Source organism: Mus musculus, chromosome 9 (assembly GCF_000001635.26).
Source record: "Mus musculus strain C57BL/6J chromosome 9, GRCm38.p6 C57BL/6J".
Classification (NCBI taxonomy): domain Eukaryota; kingdom Metazoa; phylum Chordata; class Mammalia; order Rodentia; family Muridae; genus Mus; species Mus musculus.
In genome coordinates this window covers 106,467,375-106,486,017 of record NC_000075.6, presented here as the reverse complement: position 1 = coordinate 106,486,017, position 18,643 = coordinate 106,467,375, and the positions used below count along the sequence as shown (strand labels likewise).

Below are 18,643 nucleotides of genomic sequence, written 5' to 3'. Positions count from 1 at the left end.
TCTGACCCACCACGCTGGTACCTCTTGACCTTGCACAGGCTTTCCCAGGGGGGATGTTCTCCATCACTTGTTCAGATCAAGACCTGCCCTCTCCCAGACTCCCCCCTCATCCACTGCTGCACCCCACAACAGGAGAGAATTCCCAATCTGTAAAAGCAGGCAGTATTCCTTTGACACATCTTCCCAGCAGGGTCCTTGCTAGCTAGCTCTGTCAGACTGAAACTCTCTTCCCCGATTCTGACCTTGTCCCACCGCGGGGCAGGGTATCCCTTCCAGCTTCCTGGGCTGGGACAGTAGGGAAATGTGGTCAGCCTGAACTGTAGGCTCCACTAGCTTCCATTGGTCCTCAGACCCCGGCTTGAGCCTTCCCAAGGAATGGAGAGCTGTAGTTTCTTGGCTGATGGGTGAGCAGCTGTCTAATGAGGTCATGCAAGAGCCGGCTGAGGTTCCCACCCAGTGCTCTGAAAACAAAAGCCTTCAGCTGAGAGCAGCTAGCTAGAGTCCTGTCCCTCCCAGGTCTCTGCCACCTCCTGGTCCTTGCCACACACCTACCCCCTCCCCTCACCCTCCCAGAAACCAGAGGAACAAGGGAGAACAAGGTCTAAAATAGGAGGCTTTAATACAAAAGAGGACAGGGGCGGGGCCTGGAAGTCACTTAAATAAGGGAGAGTGTCAGGAGCCGGCAACAGGGGACACAGGGAGCCTGCGGAGTGGGATGATGCAGACTGAGTTCCGGGCCTCTTTGATCCTCCACCACCGGCCAAGCCTGCAGAGAATGAATGACCACTGAGGCAGACGCACGCCACCCCTCTCCTACTCCCAACCGGCCAGTGCTACCTTGCCCTCGGCCCCACCCCCATCACATACCTGTGCTCCTGTCCCACGCCTGCCACCAAGAAGTCCCCAGCACTGGAGAACTTGAGGCTGTTGATAAAACCAACCTGAGAGAGAGGGACATGGTAAGACATCAGAACATTCGTCACCACGGCTCCCAACAGCAGGCAGGGGCCTGGTGCACTGGTTAGGTGTGCCAACCCTTTCCCATGAGCCCCAGCCTCCTCTCTGAAACTGTAGGAGTGGAGCCGCAGCCAAGCAGGGAGATGGTAAGGACTGAGGAGACAGTGCCCATCAAGTGTGCCAAGAGCTGCCTCAGGCACTGGAGTGTGTGACATATCATAACATAACCCCACAGGTCACTCCAGTGTGGACAGTCAACTCCACACAGCCCAGCCTGGTTCTCAAGTCAATACCCACTACAGAGAACCAAGCCCAGTGCAGGCCTCCACCCTCTACCCACTCACACTCAGCTTGTACACAGAGCCAGGACAGGGTGGAGGGAGTAGGGGTTGGGGAACAGAGGAGAAAAGTGGGACAGGCTCTGTGACAGTAAGTGGCCTTGCCCTGAATAGACGTCTCTGGGTGAGAAAAGCAGAAATTGCTCATTCCATGGGCCTCCAGAGTCTTGCAAAGACAGGGTTATGCATTTAGGACCACTTACCAGGGGGATGTCACAGAGAGGGTCAAGCTGCCGGAAGCCCTCTCCACACTGCCAAAGTCGCACACGGGCATTATGGGAGCCTTGGAGGTCAGAGAGTCAGTAAGCAAGCCCCATACCAGCTCACCCACAGTCCCCCTCCCCACCTCACCGAGCACCCACCCACCTGTGGCCACCAGGTCTGTATTGAGCAGGGCGGCTACGGATGACACCCAGAAGGGTTGCTCCAGGCCTGGCTCCCCGTGAAGCCCATGAGCTTCGCGCTGGAGGGCGAGTGGCCGTTTCTTGGAGAGGCCCCACAAGGCCACAGAGCTGTGGGTGAAAAAGATAGTCTGAGGGGCCAGAGCCAGACAAAGGCATACAGCAGGGAGGACCAATCACATAGACCAGCTGAGGGATGTGGCCACTGATCCAAAATGAGCTAAGTCCAGGGCCTGGCAGGCAGGAAGCACTGGTGGCGGCAGCAGTCGGACATATCAGAAAGGGACTCTTACCCATCATCTGCGCCCGACACCATGTGCTCCTCGTTGATGAGATGGATACAGTCAATGGAACCCCTAGAAAGAGAGGCTGTGAGGGGGCAACGTCCAGCCCCCTCGCCAGCCCACAGAGCCCCACCACAGCCCAGCAAACCGCCTTACTGGTGGCCATAGAAGACAAGCTGGGACTCCTCGGGGATCTTCCACACACGCACGGTCCCATCCCGGCCCCCAGCTGTCACACAGCACTCTCGGCTCAGGGCATCCAATGCAGCCACAGCATCCTGGTGCCCGAACCTGGAGGGGAAGAGCAAAGCAGGGAGGGAGGGTCACATGTGACCTCTCGCTGACACGCGGGCCTGTGCTATCTGCCTGGGCACACTCACAGCGTCTCCACGTAGGAGTTCTCGGCTGCATTCCACACCTTCACAGAGCGGTCGTGGGAAGTGCTGTAGAGCTGGTGGGTACCTTTTCGGAAGGCTAGTCCCTGGAGAGAACAGAGAGGGGTCAAAGGGTATGGACTACGGAGGGTAGACCCAGAGGGGCTCTCCTGAAAGTGAGTCACATGACCCAGGAACCTGTTCCCCCAGAGCCAGGAACATGCTTGCCTGTCCTCAAACAGCTACATACCCCTCAGGCCCTCTGTGGTTCCAGCTGAACCTGGTCTCCCTCCATCGCTCCCCATCTCTTCAACGCACTCGCGGCCTTTACACACACACCACTCACTACCCACAGGCCTCTGTAGATGAGCCTGGGGCCTGGCGCCTGGCCCCAGGAGGGCACACCCAGCAGGCTTCCATGCTAGGCAGGTGGTCAATACCCAGAGCCTCACCGACACAGCGTCCCGGTGTCCCGTGAAGGTGTACAGGTGCTGGCAGCTCTGGGCCTCCCAAATGAGAATGAGCTTGCTGCGGTCGCCAGAGGCCTGTGGGAACGAAGGTAATGGCCACCGGCACACACCACACACCCAAACCTCCCACCTGCCCACAGGGCCAACCCAGTCTTACGAGGTACTTGCCATCAGAGGAGATGGCCATGCAGAGGACGTGGCTGCTGTGGCCTGCGGGCTGGCCCTGAGCACCCTTCTTGGCTCGAGGGATCACATGCAGCTTCCGCCCAGTCTCTACACTCCCTGCCACGAAGCGAGGAGGGAAGTCACAGGGTGCGGGCAGGGCCGGCTGCTTAGCAACCTCCCCTCCCCCAGCATGAAAGGGCAGCGCAGACAAGGGGGCAAGGAAGGATCCTGAACGTGGGCTCAGCAGCTGTGAGCATCTGTACTTGTCACTTTGTCCCATCTGCCAAATGGTGGCAAACAGTCCCTGATGGCAGCCATGACGCCCAAAAGGAGAAGAATGCAAAAGTGCCCAGGAGCTCGGTGGTGGCCTCTCACAGTGCGCACTCAATCCCCAGAACCCACTCGATTCCCACAGATTGTCTGCTGACATCTCTACATGTGAGCTGTGGTATATGTGCACAGCACACACGAGACAAATAAAAACATTAAAGTCATAATAATAATAATAATAATAATAATAATAATAATAATAGGCTGGAGAGATGGCTCAGAGGTTAAGAGCACTAGCTGTTCTTCCACAGGTCCTGAGTTCAATTCCCAGCAACCACATGGTGGCTCACAACCATCTGTAATGAGATCTGATGCCCTCTTCTGATGTGTCTGAAGACAGCTATAATGTATTTACATATAATAAATAAATGAAGAAAAAAAGAAGAAGAAAGAGAGGAGGAGGAGGAAGAGAAGAAGAAAGAGGATGAGGAGAAGGAGGAGGAGAAGGAGGTGGAGGAGAAGGAGGAGAAGGAGGAGAAGAAGAAGAGGAGGAGGAGCAGCAGCAACAGCAACAACAACAACAACAACAAAGCAGCACCCTGGGACCACTAACCACCCCCCTGAGGATGGTGGGAAGGTGAGGATTATGCTCAGGTGTGGAAGGCTGGGAACCCAGAAGGGCCGAGGACTCCATCCAAATCCATGCAGAACTCAAACACCTTCTCACCCGATTGCCCGTTCGAGGCCCCAGCTCTGTGCCCCACAGAGCTCAGAAGCCCTGTAGCCTCGAAGCCCCTCCAAGGCAGCAACTGTCTAGAAGCTTCCACCATCAGGACTCCACCCCAGGCTCACACCCTCGAGGTCTCACTCACACTTGATGATGGTGCAGTCTTTGGCGGCGGAGAAGATGGCCAGGTCATCAGGAGTGATGACCAAGCACGTAATGGAGAGCTGGTGGCCCCGCAAAACTCGAATGTCGGTGGGAGCTGGGGCCTGGATCTGGAAAGACAAGAGACTGCATCACTGCAGTAGGAGCTATGAAGACACTTGCCAGAGAAAACCAGAACCCGGGGCTACACGAACGAATAAGATTCTTTTTTTTTTTTTTGGTGTCTTGAGACAGGGTTTATCTGAATAGCCCTGGCTGTCCTGGAACTCACTCTGTAGACCAGGCTGGCCTCAAACTCAGTAATCCACCTGCCTCTGCCTCCCAAGTGCTGGGATTAAAGGCCTGTGCCACCACTGCCCTAGAAATAAGACTCTTGCATACCTGACCACACCTGCCCAAGTGTCCACAGTTTTCCACCAAGACTCCAACAACCCGAGCAGCACTAAGCCAACTGCCCACCGACCCGCGTGCACACACCGCCTCTGCCCACGCACCACGGTGCCCTGCACACTCACCTCCTTGGCCACCGACTTCTGCAACCTGCCTCTCTGCTCCAGCTGCAAAGAGAGGAAGGAGAGGAGTGAAGACCTGGGGGAAGGCCCAGCCTTCCGCCACACCCACACTAGCCCTCGCCCTCCAGACTCACCACATCCTCCTTCAAGCGCCCGGCCACCTGATCCTCCTCGAATGCACGGGCTTCAGCCTTCTCCTCCTCTGTGCAGGACAGAACGGTCCACATGATCCCAGGCTGCAGTGCCCTTCCCTCCTCCATCCCAAGCATCCATCCCAACTCAACAGTGCTAATCTTATAGGAAGCTCCTGGTGCCTCCACGGTCAATGCCTGCCTTTGTTTAGACTTGAGCTTGGCTTCGTAAAGGTCTAGTCTGGCCCAGAGCGTACTGGCCCATTAGAGACCTTAGCCACCCTCTGCAAGGTACCCAACACCAGCAGCACTAGTGACAATGGGGACCTACGTGACTGACACATCAGGTGCCTGGGGTTGCAACAGGGGCAGCAGGCAGGCTCTGCGGGAGACCCTGGCCTTCATCAAGCCCCTGGCTCACCTTGCTGCCTGAGTTGTTCAAGGTAGAGTTTGGCCAAGCGTAGCTTCTTTTCCTGTGCGGTCTCTTCCAGCTCTTCCTCCTCCTCTTCCTCTGTTTTCCTTGGAGCCAAGCTGTGGGGAGAAGGGATGGGGTCTAAAGGGATGGCCCCCTCATCTGGCCACTAGAACTGTGCTTCCTCGAGGCCAGCCTTGCCCATGCCAACCCTCAGGGCCAGCGACACATGCATGTGACCTCACGACTGGAAGGTCCCACTCAGTGTCCAACACAAGGTCATCAAAACAGCCAGCTCCCCCCAACACCAGGAAATGATCACATCTCAACAAGGGAAAGAGAAGATTCCACAAGCTTCTATGAGAAGCCAGGTTGTACACAAAAGATCAGAAGTCAAAGGTGGCAGGCCTGCAGACTTAGCTTAGCGGCGGACTAAACAAGAATCCTTGAGGCCCTGGCTCAACAGCCAGTCCAGGGAAGAGGGGAGGAGGGAAGGGGAAGAAGAGGAGGTGAAGAGGAGGTACCAGGATTTATGGTGACAAATGAAGACATTGCCCTGGGTATGGCTCAGTGACAGAGCGAGGTCCTGAACTCAGTCACCATGCTCTAGAAAACCGCACTGTCAAGCCAGGCACGGTGGCACACCTAAAATCCTAGAATTTGGAAGGCGAAGACAAGGAGACTGCCACAAGTTCAAGGTCAGCCTGAGCTAGAATAAGACAATCTCTACAAGTCCCAGCTAAGAAGACATGGTCAGGTACATAGTAACAGAGAACTGGTCCTGTCCTTCTACTGAGCTTCCCAAGCTAAGGGACAAAGGCACAAGGCACAGGGCGCTGCAAACAGGGAACCCAGCATGCAGAACAGAGAACGCAGATGCCAGGATGACAACCACTCCAAGACACAGACATATTGGGGTACCCTAGGCTTGCTGCCCTGCACCCTCCTTGTACCCCGAGGACTAGGTTCCAAGTGAATCCTAAGTAGTACTGACTAAACCACGTGTGATGGAATTTCTTGCTGTCCCTTCTAGGCCCCAGTGTCCGTGAGCCAGCTCAGGACACTCCCTTCACTCACAGACAGGTCCAGCTTAGACCTGTTTCTGGGAGCTTAGGTAGGTGTTTCGAACTCTCAGCCAGCAGACCAAGACAGCTGCACCCCTAATCACAAGCCTGCAGACATCCCATCAGCTACCTGCTGTCGCCCAGCACCCTGCCCAGGACTTCCTCCAGAAGGGACTTTAAAACCCATCAGGAATAGCAGTGTCCTGGGGCATGTCCCAGCACTTGAGGGCAGAGGCAGGCAGGTCTCTCTGAGTTTGAGGCCAGCTTGGTCTACATAGCGAGTTCCAGGGCAGCCAGAGTTACAAAGTCCCTGCCTAAAAGAACAGAACAAAAAACCATGTCTCAGGAAAGTCAAGGCCAGACCTTGGCCCAGAGTTATGTCCTTTCTGAGTGCATCCAAACCAATCAGTCTCTTACTTCAGGGCCCACACACAGAAAAGCAGACTAGAGTTAGAGGTGTGGCGGCTCAGCAGGTAAAGACACTTGATGCTGAGACCTTATAAACGGCATTTAGCAATTCTGCTTTTTTGTTTTGTTTTGTTTTGTTTCCCAAGACATATTTTCGCCACGTAGCCCAGGCTGGCCTCAAACTCACAGATCTGTCTGCCTCTGCCTCCTAGGTACTGAGGAATTAAAGGTGTGCGCCACCACGCCCAGCACCACTTTTTGTTTAAAAAAAAAATCCCTTTTGAAAGAAAAGCTGTTTCAACCCTGAATTTAAGGTGTGTACGCATTTATTTTTACTTTCACCCAAGTTAGATCAGCAGAAGAAAACTGAGTGGTGCTTCTGTAGTTATCACATTTATTTCGTGACACAAGTTAAAAGACTTAAGAGGTGGTAAAGAATGGGCTGGAAAAAAATGGCTCATCGGCTAAGAACTCCTGCTGTTCTTACAGCGACCCTGGGTTCAGTCCCAGCACCCCTCAGGTGGCTCGCTCGCAACCCCCTGATGTGACAGTTCCAGGGGCTCCAATGTCCTCGGTCTCCCATGGGCATCAGCATGTACACACACACACATAAATAAATAAATAAATAAATAAATAAATACCCAAAGTGTTTAGCACAGGTCCTGGAGGCAGAAGCAGGCAATGTCTTTGAGGTTAAGGCCAGCCTGATCTATACAGGTTGTTCCAGGACAGCCATGGCTACGTGGAAAAACCTTGCCAAAAAAAAAAAAAAAAAGCTGAGCAAATTAAGGCACCACATATTCACTTTTAGAAGCAGAACTGATAGCCAGGTCTGTAATCCTGGCACTCGGGAGGCAGAAGCAGGCAGATCTCTTAAGTTCACGGCTACCCTGGCCTGTACCTATCACCTGCCGGTTTATCCTTTCTTCCTTCCACCCTGGCACACTAATACCCCAGATTTGTCTCTGGTCCCTGAACCTCTTCCCTACCGCTCCAGGACACTCCTCGTCTCTCCAGGCTCAACTTTTTAAAAGGCTTCTTCTGTTCTCACAACACATGTCTCCAAGATACACACCTGCAGACACTGACACGGCCTCTCTCCACTTGCCTGCTCACCCGTGTTCGCAACAGTGAAACAAGACCCTAATGTTAGGAAGGCTACATATGTGACAGTACAAAGCTGAAGCCTAGGATCATTCGAACCCAGGAGATCAAGGCCACCTTGGGCAAAACAACAGAGACCTCATCTCAAAAAGGTGCCCAAGGACACCAGTCGTTGTGGTACTGTGTGAAGATGGAATTAAGAACAGGAGGATGTGTTCTGTACCGTTCTCTCCTTGCCTCTCAATCAATCCAGACCTGTGCCTGCCTCCATGTCATAAAGCGAAAAAAGGTCCCAAGCTCTCCCTCCCACAGGAGCCCAGCGTCTTCCCCATAGACACATCAGAGATAAACGACGATATCTCACTGCCGGAAACTGGAGGGTAGACCCAGGATCTCGAGCCAAACACCCAGCTCTGTTGCCAGTCGCACTGAGTCTTCTAGTCACCACGAGCCTCCGTTTATCCTTCCTCCCGGTAAAAACTCACCTCTCGCTCTCAGAATCGCTGGAAATCTCTTCATTCATTTTGCCGCCACCCTTGGACTTGCCCCTGTCCGCAGCAGAGTCTACCTGGAAATCAAACGATCCTCTCTTGGTCACGAGGCCCAGGACTGAGAGAGGCAAGTAGCACCTGGCCCTGGCCAAGTAGAAGGTTTCCCAGGATTTGGTGGATAGAAGAAAAGAGATGTAGGCTTCCTTCTGACGGAGCCCTTGGCAAAGATACTTGCCCCGATGGGGGCCCTGGGATGGAACGATGGCTCTCCCAGGAGCTAGATCGGTCGCGCCCAAGAGTACACCATGCTCACCTTTCGCCGCCGCTTGCCGGCCACCGGAGCCGCCCCGGGCCCGGGAGCTGGCTTTGCCCGCTTACGAGTTGCCACGGCGGTCGACATACTGTTCAAGGTGCCGCTACCCCGAAGAACTCACATGGCTGCTAAACCCCAGCCGCATGGCAAGACCCGGAGCCCTGATAGGTTCCCACGGCGCAGCGGGCCCCACCTTCCGCAGCTCCATTGGGCCCTTGAGAAGATCCTGCCACGCCCCCAAACGTCTATTGGACCGACGCAGCTGGACACGCCTTCAAGAGCTCCTATAGGCTCCGGCGCCAGCCTGGAGTAGGAAGCAAGTCTCTCTTGCGATTTCCGGCCTGGGCCTGTGGCGCTTGCGCTCTGCTAACGCCTGACTAGCAGGGAGGGGTGGGGCCAGGAGGGCATGCGGTGCTTGCGTCTTATGGCCACAAGGTGGAGCCAGAGGTGCGGGGTTCTGTGATTTTTCCGCTGGAACAGCGATTGAAGCTAATACAACCAGACTCTAAAACTTAAGGAATGGAATTCAGGCAGCTCTGGAGAGGAGACAGCATCCGAACCCAGAGCCAAAATCACCGGGCAAATAATGGATATATGCTGTATGTGCCTAGTCAAAGCTGCATGAGGGGCCAGTCAGTCCGAGCGGCTTTGGATACGTCTACATTACTGTCATTTCATCTCTGGGACTGGCCACCAACCTCAGCCTACCCAGCCTCTGACTCACCCCACTAGCGGCCAAAAGCTGGAATTCTACACCACCCCCAAGCTCTTTCCCCTCCTCACGTGATTGCTGGGAAATCCCTACCAAAAACTAGCTGAAGGCTCACGAAGGGTCGCTAGATGGGATCCCAGACTTGGAACTTGTTTCTTAGGAGGCACATTCAGCATTCCTGATACCGGGCTGGATAACAGCCACCTCTTCCAGGGTCCTGTTTCATTTGGGTGAGTGTCCTTTGGCCCTGCCCTAGAGTCCTCTGCAGGGCAGGGAAGGGTGAGGTTAAAGTGGCTCTTGCTCTCTCTGGCACTTGAAAGCCTGAAACTTTGGCTGGCACCCCAGAACTCAGGACTGTTAGCAAAAGGCTACACCACTTGGTCCTAAGCTCTAGAGAGGTAGATCCAGCTGCAGAAGGGCAACTTATAGGGTCCTTCCCCTGTAGCTCAGATGATTCAGCCCAGCAACCTAGCCAGATGACTGACAGGAGGAGGAAATGTTCTAGAAGGGGAAGGGCCCCAGCGTGGGTGGGGTGAGCCGGCTTTCACTTTTTCTGCTGCCTCGGGGAACACCTCGAGCCAACTGCTTCCTAACTCCAGGGTGGGCAGAACTGACGGGCTCTAAGCTTCTGCATCTCTGAGGTACAAAGTGCAGGTTTGGAGATGGGGATATGTAAACCAAGGAGTAGGAGGCCAGCCTCCTAAAGGGCAAATCTGAACGCTCCCTACCTCTTGCCCCAGGAGAACCATGGCTCCAAAACGAAAGGCCTCTGTGCAGACTGAGGGCTCCAAGAAGCGGCGACAAGGGACAGAGGAGGAGGACAGCTTCCGGTCCACTGCCGAGGCTCTCAGAGCAGCACCTGCTGATAATCGGGTCATCCGTGTGGACCCCTCATGTCCATTCAGCCGGAACCCCGGGATACAGGTGAGCTGAAGCCATGTTCAGACCGCAGCCTTTTTGTTTGTTTGTTTTTGTTTGCTTGTTTTGTTGTGTTGTTGTTTTTCAAGACAGGGTTTCTCTGTATGGCCCTGGCTGTCCTGGAACTCATTTTGTAGACCAGGCTGGCCTCTGGCCTCGAATTCAGAAATCCGCCTGTCTCTGTCTCCCAAGTGCTGGGATTAAAGGCGTGGGCCACCACCGCCTGGCAGACCACAGCCTTCTTTCTCCTCCTTGGGTTCTCTGTTCTAGCCAGGGATTGCGTACCTGTCTTCTGAAGACTGCCAAGGTGGGCTGTTATTCCATTGGGTCAAGGTGTACCATGTCTGACCATCAGACACTAGGGTGCATCACACTCAAGGAAGGGGCCTGACTCAATTTCCCCCGGGACCCTCTTCCGTGTTCCCTCAAACTGAGCCCTCAGGGCAGAGCCAGGTCTTTTTTCAGATTCCCCCACCCAGGAAGCAGCTGCATCCTCTCCAAATTCCCAAGCCCACAGCAGGGCTTCATCACATCCAGTCAGACTGTGACCCTGCCCCCCAAGGGCAGAGACACCCAAGTGCCAAAGACAAGGCCCCCCCCATGATGTTCCCTGGTGTACACACCCAGCCCACGCCCCACGGACTCACCCTACACAGGTCCACGAGGACTATGACTGTACCCTGAACCAGACCAACATCGGCAACAACAACAACAAGTTCTATATTATCCAACTGCTGGAGGAGGGTAGTCGCTTCTTCTGCTGGAATCGCTGGGGCCGCGTGGTGAGCGAGCCATCGCCCGGGCTGCCCTCCCCCATCCCCCCTCCCCCCCTTGGGCATCCAAAGAGCTGGCTTCGTCTGCAGCTGTTTGGAGGGCCCAGCCCAGAGACCAGCAAATCTTGCTGGTGGACACACCCCTGAAAGTTGTCCCTTGCAGGGAGAGGTGGGCCAGAGCAAGATGAACCACTTCACCTGCCTGGAAGATGCAAAGAAGGACTTTAAGAAGAAATTTTGGGAGAAGACTAAAAACAAATGGGAGGAGCGGGACCGTTTTGTGGCCCAGCCCAACAAGTACACACTTATAGAAGTCCAGGGAGAAGCAGAGAGCCAAGAGGCTGTAGTGAAGGTGATGGGGCAGCAGGGGGCAGCAGGGGGTAGAGGGGAGGGACTGCCTGCCAGCCCATCCTCCAGTCCCATCCTCCCTCTCTGGTCTCAGCCGAGGCCCTGCTCCCTGTGTGGGCATTCTGCCTAATGGCTGCTGCCCGAGCAGGCCTTATCTCCCCAGGTGTACAGCGGCCCTGTGAGGACCGTGGTCAAGCCCTGCTCCCTAGACCCTGCCACCCAGAACCTTATCACCAACATCTTCAGCAAAGAGATGTTCAAGAATGCAATGACCCTCATGAACCTGGGTGAGGAGGAGCTCTCTGCAGGGTGGCAGCTACCCCTGACCCCCACCCCCACCCCCACCCCCACCCCTGATCTCAGGGGCTACAGGGCTCAGCTCGTCCCTTCATCCCCCAGATGTGAAGAAGATGCCCTTGGGAAAGCTGACCAAGCAGCAGATTGCCCGTGGCTTCGAGGCCTTGGAAGCTCTAGAGGAGGCCATGAAAAACCCCACAGGGGATGGCCAGAGCCTGGAAGAGCTCTCCTCCTGCTTCTACACTGTCATCCCACACAACTTCGGCCGCAGCCGACCCCCGCCCATCAACTCCCCTGATGTGCTTCAGGCCAAGAAGGACATGCTGCTGGTGAGGGCTGGCCAGCCCAGAGAATACCAGGCAGCCTGGGCAAAGAGGAGAGGGGCACATGGCCACGTGGTCCAGAGGGACAGGCTGAGAGCCAAGAGAGGAGAGAGCTGGACAGAGAGATGGGGAGGAGATGGAATAGGCAGTGGGGTGTCTGTCACATGGGAGGGGCTGGGGCAGAAGTGGAAGCCCACAGGGCAGACAAGGTCCAGTGCCCGTTATCTTAGGTGCTAGCGGACATCGAGTTGGCGCAGACCTTGCAGGCAGCCCCTGGGGAGGAGGAGGAGAAAGTGGAAGAGGTGCCACACCCACTGGATCGAGACTACCAGCTCCTCAGGTGCCAGCTTCAACTGCTGGACTCCGGGGAGTCCGAGTACAAGGTGAACTCTGAACACCTGCCCTGGAGGTACCCTGGGAGCCCCTGGCTTGCAGCATTCCCTCCCATGTGCCCTGACCCAAGGAGCGCTCTGGAGCAGGAAGACCACAAGGACACTAGTCCACAAGTCTCCCACCTTTGGCCACTGGCCTTTCTTCTCCACAGGCAATACAGACCTACCTGAAACAGACTGGCAACAGCTACAGGTGCCCAGACCTGCGGCATGTTTGGAAAGTGAACCGAGAAGGGGAGGTGAGGGAGAGTCAGCCCCTGTATCACCACCCTGTCCCTTGGGGGTGGTGGGGAGCATTTACTTATCCGCCCCTTGCTAAGCTGGTTTAACAACCTTGACCAGTTTCCAGGTCAAGCGTATGCCAGGGACCCATGGGGCCCTAGGCATCGGTCACCCAAGAAGAGGGAGGAACACCTGAACCCTCTCGAGGCATGTTGCTGCCATTTTCTACCTTCCCCCACTCAGGGAGACAGGTTCCAGGCCCACTCCAAACTGGGCAATCGGAGGCTGCTGTGGCACGGCACCAATGTGGCCGTGGTGGCTGCCATCCTCACCAGTGGGCTCCGAATCATGCCACACTCGGGTGGTCGTGTTGGCAAGGGTATTTATTTTGCCTCTGAGAACAGCAAGTCAGCTGGCTATGGTGAGGCACCCCTGGGTGAAAACCTGGGTGGGGATGGGGGCTCCCCAAGACAGAGACTGAGCGCTTTACTGACACAGTGAGGTGTCCCAGGGCTCCGGGACTCTGAAGAAGCACCTGGCAGTTGGGGATGTGTCGTCCTAGAAGAGGGGAGGCAGATAGGATAAAAGCAAACAGACTCTGAGGAGCTAGAGAGCTCCTGAAGGGAGGGTGAAGGCTGTGTGGGCCTGGCCTCACTAGGACAGCTCATTCTATGTGGAAGTTCCCAGCAGTGTCAGGGGACGAGGGGCAGGGACATGGAACCATCAAGGGAGCCTTCTCCAGAAAGCCTCAGAGAGCCTGAGCTGGCCGTACACATCCAAGAATCTTGTGACTGGAGCTGTAGAGAGGGTGACAGAGGCGTGGAGGCTGGGCCCACTGTCTCTCTCTGCTCTGCTCTGTCTCTTTGTCTGTCTAGCTCTGTGTCTCTCTCTCTTCCTCCTTCCCTTCCTCCCTCCCTCTCTGGGCACTGGCTCTGGCCCCAGAGCTGCAGAAATGAGAGGAGAGAACTCATGAGCAGGGTGTGTGAGGCCGTGTGTGGGAAAAGGTCAAAGATAACTCCAGTTATGTCCAAGTTCATAGTCAGGGTATCCTCAGTTGAGTGACCTCATCAGCCCATGCTGTCCCCATCACTGGAGGGTACGATCACCTTCCAGTCCAAGAAAGCAAGGGTCTAAGCAAAAACAAATGGGGCTCAAGTTCTTGGCAGACAGACAGATGGAAGAAGAGGTCTACTAAGATGTCCCAAAAAAAGACTGGCTGTGGGGCCGCAAGAGAGCCAATCAAAAGTCTGTGGTGGGGCCTGAGGGATGGGAAAGTAAAAGTAGGCCAGGGAGAGGTGCCCCTCCCCCAGCTCAGAGGCTGGGATGCCCTGGCTGACTCCTTAGCTGAGAACCTATGGGAGCTGAGAGGCAGGGGACAGGGAGGAGGCTGAAGTGGGAGGGGCCAGGCCAGGATGTGCTGGAAGATCGCAAGTGCGCACTTGGGCTGCAATCCTAGTGGAAACAATGTTGCCACTACCGGCTGGGGAGGCGCCTGAGCTGCCTCCTCCTACCACTGAGCCTCTGTGTCCCCTAGTTACCACCATGCACTGTGGGGGCCACCAGGTGGGCTACATGTTCCTGGGCGAGGTGGCCCTCGGCAAAGAGCACCACATCACCATCGATGACCCCAGCTTGAAGAGTCCACCCTCTGGCTTTGACAGCGTCATCGCCCGAGGCCAAACGGAGCCGGGTGAGCCCCAGATATTGGGCAGATCTACAGCTGAACGTGGGGTTGGCATGAGGGGCTGGAGGAATCTTCAGGAGGATGTCAGCATAGAGAGTAGACTATAGAGAGATAAAAACATGCGGCCCTTCTCTAGGAATTGATTCCCTGAGTCACCCAGCAAACACCCACTGTAACAACTCTCTCCAGGGTGGCTAAGAGAACTGGAAAGAATCATGCCATTGGCTGAGCGCTAGCCTAGGATTTTCCCAGAGAAAAAATGGGGGATGAGGTGGCATTCCCGGTAACAAGTGGCAAGTCACAGGGAACAAGGCATAGGTAGCCGCAGGCACCAGTGACCCCTTGGCCCGCCATCCCTTGCAGATCCCGCCCAGGACATTGAACTCGAACTGGATGGGCAGCCGGTGGTGGTGCCCCAAGGCCCGCCTGTGCAGTGCCCGTCATTCAAAAGCTCCAGCTTCAGCCAGAGTGAATACCTCATATACAAGGAGAGCCAGTGTCGCCTGCGCTACCTGCTGGAGATTCACCTCTAAGCTGCTTGCCCTCCCCAGGTCCTGCCCTGCCGAGCCATGATCTTCACCCTCCTCTCCCTGGCTCTCACAGCACTTTGTCTGCCTCCCAGGAATATAATACATGCCAGGCATTGGCACACACCAGTAGCCTCAGCTACTCAGGGGGCAGAGGCAAGAAAAACACTTTATCCTGGGATCTGGACTCTCACCTAGGCTACATAGTAACATGTGCCTCAAAAAAAAAAAATTACAATGAGTCAAAGCCAAATAACGTTTTGAAGCAGGCCATGATTCACTCCTATAATCCCAGTACTTGGGAGGCTGAGACAGGAGAATCGCTGTGAGTTCAAGGACAACCTAGGTAAAATAGTTCCACGTTAGCCTGAGCTATAGATGACCTTGCCTTAAAAATATAGAAGCCAATGTTCTGGTTAGGGATGGACTGCACAGCTTAGATCACCTAATGACACCGTTGTCATCAGTTTACATGAACAGAATCTACACACAATGACAAAATCACTCAGCGGCGTGTTCATGAGAATGTATCACCATCGTGAAGGGAAAACGACTTTTACATTGTCGTTATCTATATATGGTCAGTGCTGTGCAATAGACTCTTAAAACTCATTTCTCCTGTCCGACTGAATTTTGTACACACATCTTCCTAAGCCCCGTTGCTCTTTACTTCGGAGTCCAGCTTTTTTAAGGCCCCACGTGTGAGATCGTGTGGCTTTTGTCTTTCTGGACCTGGCTAACTTGTCGTGCAAGTTCTCCCACGTTGTTTCAAACAACGCCATTCTTTAAGGCTGACTAGTAGGCCCGTTTGTGTTCACGTCCTCTTTGCCTGTTCACCCATCAAGGGACACAGCGTGATTTGTGAGTTGGTTGTTGTGAATGGTGCTTTAAAAAAAAAAAAAAAAAAAAGCCCCAGCAACCCACTGGTTTCATTTCCTTTGGAGTAGTCGTATTGATCGCTGGATCCATCTCATCGCTCCCTGCCAGGACCCCCTATGTCTAAAAGAGTGATTCCCAGTACCCTCTGCTTCCTCCCTGCCTGGTCATGGCTGTGGCCCCAGACTCCTGCCTCCCAAGGTGATATTTAAAGAGACATTGACTGGGTAATGCTTCCTGCCAACTGCCTTACATCGCTGGCCCTTTGGTGGTTTTCCTTAGGTTTTATTTCAGTATTTCTGAGCTACCTCCCTGACTCACAGGCAGGTTTAGGAAGCACAGGGCCTCTCCTCAGTGTCTGCGCTGCAGTGGCCTCAGGCTTCCTGTCTCTGCACGTGGCACCTCCGGCTGCACATCCCAAATTGTGTGCTCACAGGAGCTGATAATGGCCACACGCAGCATCCATCCCGCCCACCCAAGCTTACCCGGGAGCATCCTGTCCTCTCTAAGATCCAACTAGGAGCCTTGCCACCAACTCAGGAACCTCCGTTTGGAAAGACCCAGTTCTGTCTCCGTGGCTTAAGCATTGCCAGGTGAACCAGGCATCCCTGTGTGTCTCCTGTCTGGAAGTTAGAAACAAACTGAGACTGTATCAGAGAAGCACAGCTTCCCAGTCCTCCAAGATTGGCAGCTGTCATCTGGATATCCCTGTCCTAGCCTGGGGTGCCGGTGCCAGAAAGCAAGGTCAAGGCCTGTCTGTGGGTCATGTGCTGCTTCCTGTTCTCAGTTGTCTGTTGTCACACCCAGCTTATTCTGACATTCAGGAGAGTGCAGGACAGTTGTTTCGTATAATGTCTCTTTACATCCTGTTTTACGTGTGTGGGTGTCTTGCCTGCACGTGTGTCTGTACCACTTGTGTGCCTGGTGCCCGCAGAGACCAGAAGAGGGCATCAGATGCCCTGGCACTGGAGTTACAGATGGGTGTGGGCTTCCTAGAATGACTCCTGGCAACCTGAGTTTGACACACACCCCCGGGACCCACATAAAGGTGAATGGCCTCCACCCATGTGCCACAGCACCCCAAAATATTCCAATAATAACGTGAAAGATCCTCCCCTTCCCCTCTCCTCACTCCCCTCACCTGCTGGAGGGAGCCCACTGCCCTGAGTTTTGGCTTATCATCTTACAATCCTTTGCACATTTACACAGGCATATACACTCACTACAAAGAATTCTTTTTTTTTTTTTTTGGTGCTTTTGGGGGTGTGGTATTTTTTTTCTCAAGACAGGGTTTCTCTGTGTAACTCTGGCTGTCCTGGAACTCACTCTGTAGACCAGTGTGGTCTCCAACTTAGAGATCCACCTGCCTCGCCCCAGTCCTGGGACTAAAGGCGTGTGCCACCACTGCCTGGTCGAATTCTTTTTTTTTTTTAAAGATAGATTTGTTTGTTTGTTTGTTTGTTTGTTTGTTTGTTTGTTTATTTATTTATTTATTTATTTATTGTAAGTATACTGTAGCTGTCTTCAGACACCCCAGAAGAGGGCATCAGATCTCATTACAGATGGTTGTGAGCCACCATGTGGTTGCTGGGATTTGAACTCAGGACCTTCAGAAGAGCAGTCGGTGCTCTTAACCTCTGAGCCATCTTTCCAGCCCTCGAATTTTCTTTTTTCTTTTTTTTTTAAATACAGGTTCTCACTATGTAGCCAGTATCGTCATTATGAAGACCAGGTTGACCTTAAACTCACAGAGATCCTCCTGCCTCTGCCTCCCAAGTGCTGGGATCAAAGGCATGTGTCACTTTTCTAATATCTTTTTTTAAAATTAAGTGTAGTGATTTGGGAGGGAGTATGCACTACCCACCTCCAGTCCCCTCCCGTTCGTTGTTGTCCTCTCTAGACTCCTTTTCTCTCTCCTCTGCTGTCTGCTGTTCCCATGGACCCTGCTGAGCGTCCCCTGGGTTGTGGAGGCCCACAAGGCTGCCCCACACCTGCAGGCCTGTCAGGACAGGGAGAAGGGTGAGGGATGGCTTTTCTCCACTCTCTGAATGAACACCTCCAAGATCCAGCTTCACCCTCTAGAGACAAACCGCATTCAAGCTGTGGGAATGTCAGCAGAGAAGGGGTTGTCCATGTGGACCAGCTCTGGGAAGCAGGTGACCAGAGTGACAACTGTATAGTGAGCAGAAGACAGAAGACGGCCTGGGCAGCCACCCCGCTGCACAGAGGAGCTCAAACTGATGGTGGATGGACAGCCCTTGGACAGAAGGGGACTGGTTTCAGGTGCCACCTGGCTTAGTTTTCAAAGGGTACCCCCTGCCAAGTGTGGACTGTAGGGGACAAGTTGGTGGAAAAAAAAATCCAGCCAGCAAGACAGGACTCACACAATGAAAGGCCAGGGGGCTCAGACTGCTTCCATGTGTCGTTCATTGTACAAGGTTCTCATCTCTCTCTCTACGCACCCCCCCCCACCATTTGGCATTTGGTTCTTAGGAGAAGGTCCCCTCGAGACCCTCGAATAATTGGACCTGCTGGATGGGTCAAGTGGCACCAGACGTGGGCCACGAGGTATGACCACCCTCCGGACAACAGATTCAAGAGGCACTGTGTAGACAGTGAGACTGTTCCCCGCCACTTCGCTCGAGTGTCGCGGTTGTCAAGAGACAGTAAAACAGGGTGCCAGGATGGTGAGATGGCTCAGTGGTTAAGAGCACTGTCTGCTCCTCGAAGGTCCTGAGTTCAAATCCCAGCAACTACATGGTGGCTCACAACCATCCATAAGGAGATATGACTCCCTCTTCTGGTGTGTCTGAAGACAGCTACAGTGTACTTACATATAATAAATAAATTAAAAAAAAAAAAAAAGAAAGGCCAGGGGGACTGGATACAGGGAGAGAACAGAAATGATCGCACAGGAGACAATGAGGCAATCCAGCGATGGGCGATAGCAAGGAAGCTATCACCACCCAGAGGTTGGATGGATAATGG

The 18,643-nt window shown here is 54.2% G+C and overlaps 2 protein-coding genes across 7 annotated transcripts; one reads left to right on the top strand and one right to left on the bottom strand.

Annotated features, from left to right (window-relative positions):
* Positions 1–602: 602 nt before the first annotated feature.
* Rrp9 (RRP9, small subunit (SSU) processome component, homolog (yeast)) lies at positions 603–8,709 on the bottom strand. The gene is made up of 15 exons (NM_145620.4): positions 8,584–8,709; positions 8,265–8,347; positions 5,213–5,322; positions 4,795–4,862; positions 4,664–4,705; positions 4,132–4,258; positions 2,982–3,106; positions 2,807–2,899; positions 2,361–2,461; positions 2,137–2,271; positions 1,990–2,052; positions 1,662–1,807; positions 1,499–1,578; positions 868–941; positions 603–766 (listed from the first exon to the last, which is right to left on the bottom strand). The coding sequence occupies exons 1-15, from the start codon at positions 8,668–8,670 to the stop codon at positions 673–675; spliced, it is 1,428 nt and encodes a 475-aa protein (NP_663595.1). The 5' UTR covers positions 8,671–8,709; the 3' UTR covers positions 603–672.
* Positions 8,710–9,068: 359 nt separating this feature from the next.
* Positions 9,069–15,696, top strand: Parp3 (poly (ADP-ribose) polymerase family, member 3). Of its 6 annotated transcripts, none has more exons than NM_145619.3 (11): positions 9,069–9,525; positions 10,036–10,219; positions 10,870–10,995; positions 11,150–11,338; positions 11,498–11,621; positions 11,734–11,960; positions 12,185–12,337; positions 12,499–12,585; positions 12,812–12,989; positions 14,103–14,258; positions 14,616–15,696. In NM_145619.3, the coding sequence occupies exons 2-11, from the start codon at positions 10,043–10,045 to the stop codon at positions 14,783–14,785; spliced, it is 1,587 nt and encodes a 528-aa protein (NP_663594.2). In that variant the 5' UTR covers positions 9,069–9,525; positions 10,036–10,042; the 3' UTR covers positions 14,786–15,696. The 6 variants fall into 6 exon arrangements, 5 of the variants coding, with proteins under 5 accessions (NP_663594.2, NP_001298079.1, XP_006511782.1 ...); NM_001311150.1 differs by having other exon boundaries at positions 11,483–11,621; XM_006511719.4 differs by lacking the exon at positions 9,069–9,525 and adding an exon at positions 9,616–9,693 and having other exon boundaries at positions 11,483–11,621; positions 14,616–15,391.
* The last annotated feature ends 2,947 nt before the right edge of the window (positions 15,697–18,643 follow it).

What these genes read in the sequence shown, in the direction of transcription:
- Rrp9 (NM_145620.4), bottom strand. Translation starts at nt 8,670, where the DNA reads ATGTCGACCGCCGTGGCAACTCGTAAGCGGGCAAAGCCAGCTCCCGGG. An exon ending in CCGGCAAGCGGCGGCGAAAG is followed by an intron (nt 8,348 to 8,583) that starts GTGAGCATGGTG and finishes TTTGATTTCCAG; the next exon opens with GTAGACTCTGCTGCGGACAG. An exon ending in TGAACAACTCAGGCAGCAAG is followed by an intron (nt 4,863 to 5,212) that starts GTGAGCCAGGGG and finishes TGTCCTGCACAG; the next exon opens with AGGAGGAGAAGGCTGAAGCC.
- Parp3 (NM_001311150.1), top strand. Translation starts at nt 10,043, where the DNA reads ATGGCTCCAAAACGAAAGGCCTCTGTGCAGACTGAGGGCTCCAAGAAG. An exon ending in AATGACCCTCATGAACCTGG is followed by an intron (nt 11,622 to 11,733) that starts GTGAGGAGGAGC and finishes TTCATCCCCCAG; the next exon opens with ATGTGAAGAAGATGCCCTTG. An exon ending in CCGAGGCCAAACGGAGCCGG is followed by an intron (nt 14,259 to 14,615) that starts GTGAGCCCCAGA and finishes CATCCCTTGCAG; the next exon opens with ATCCCGCCCAGGACATTGAA.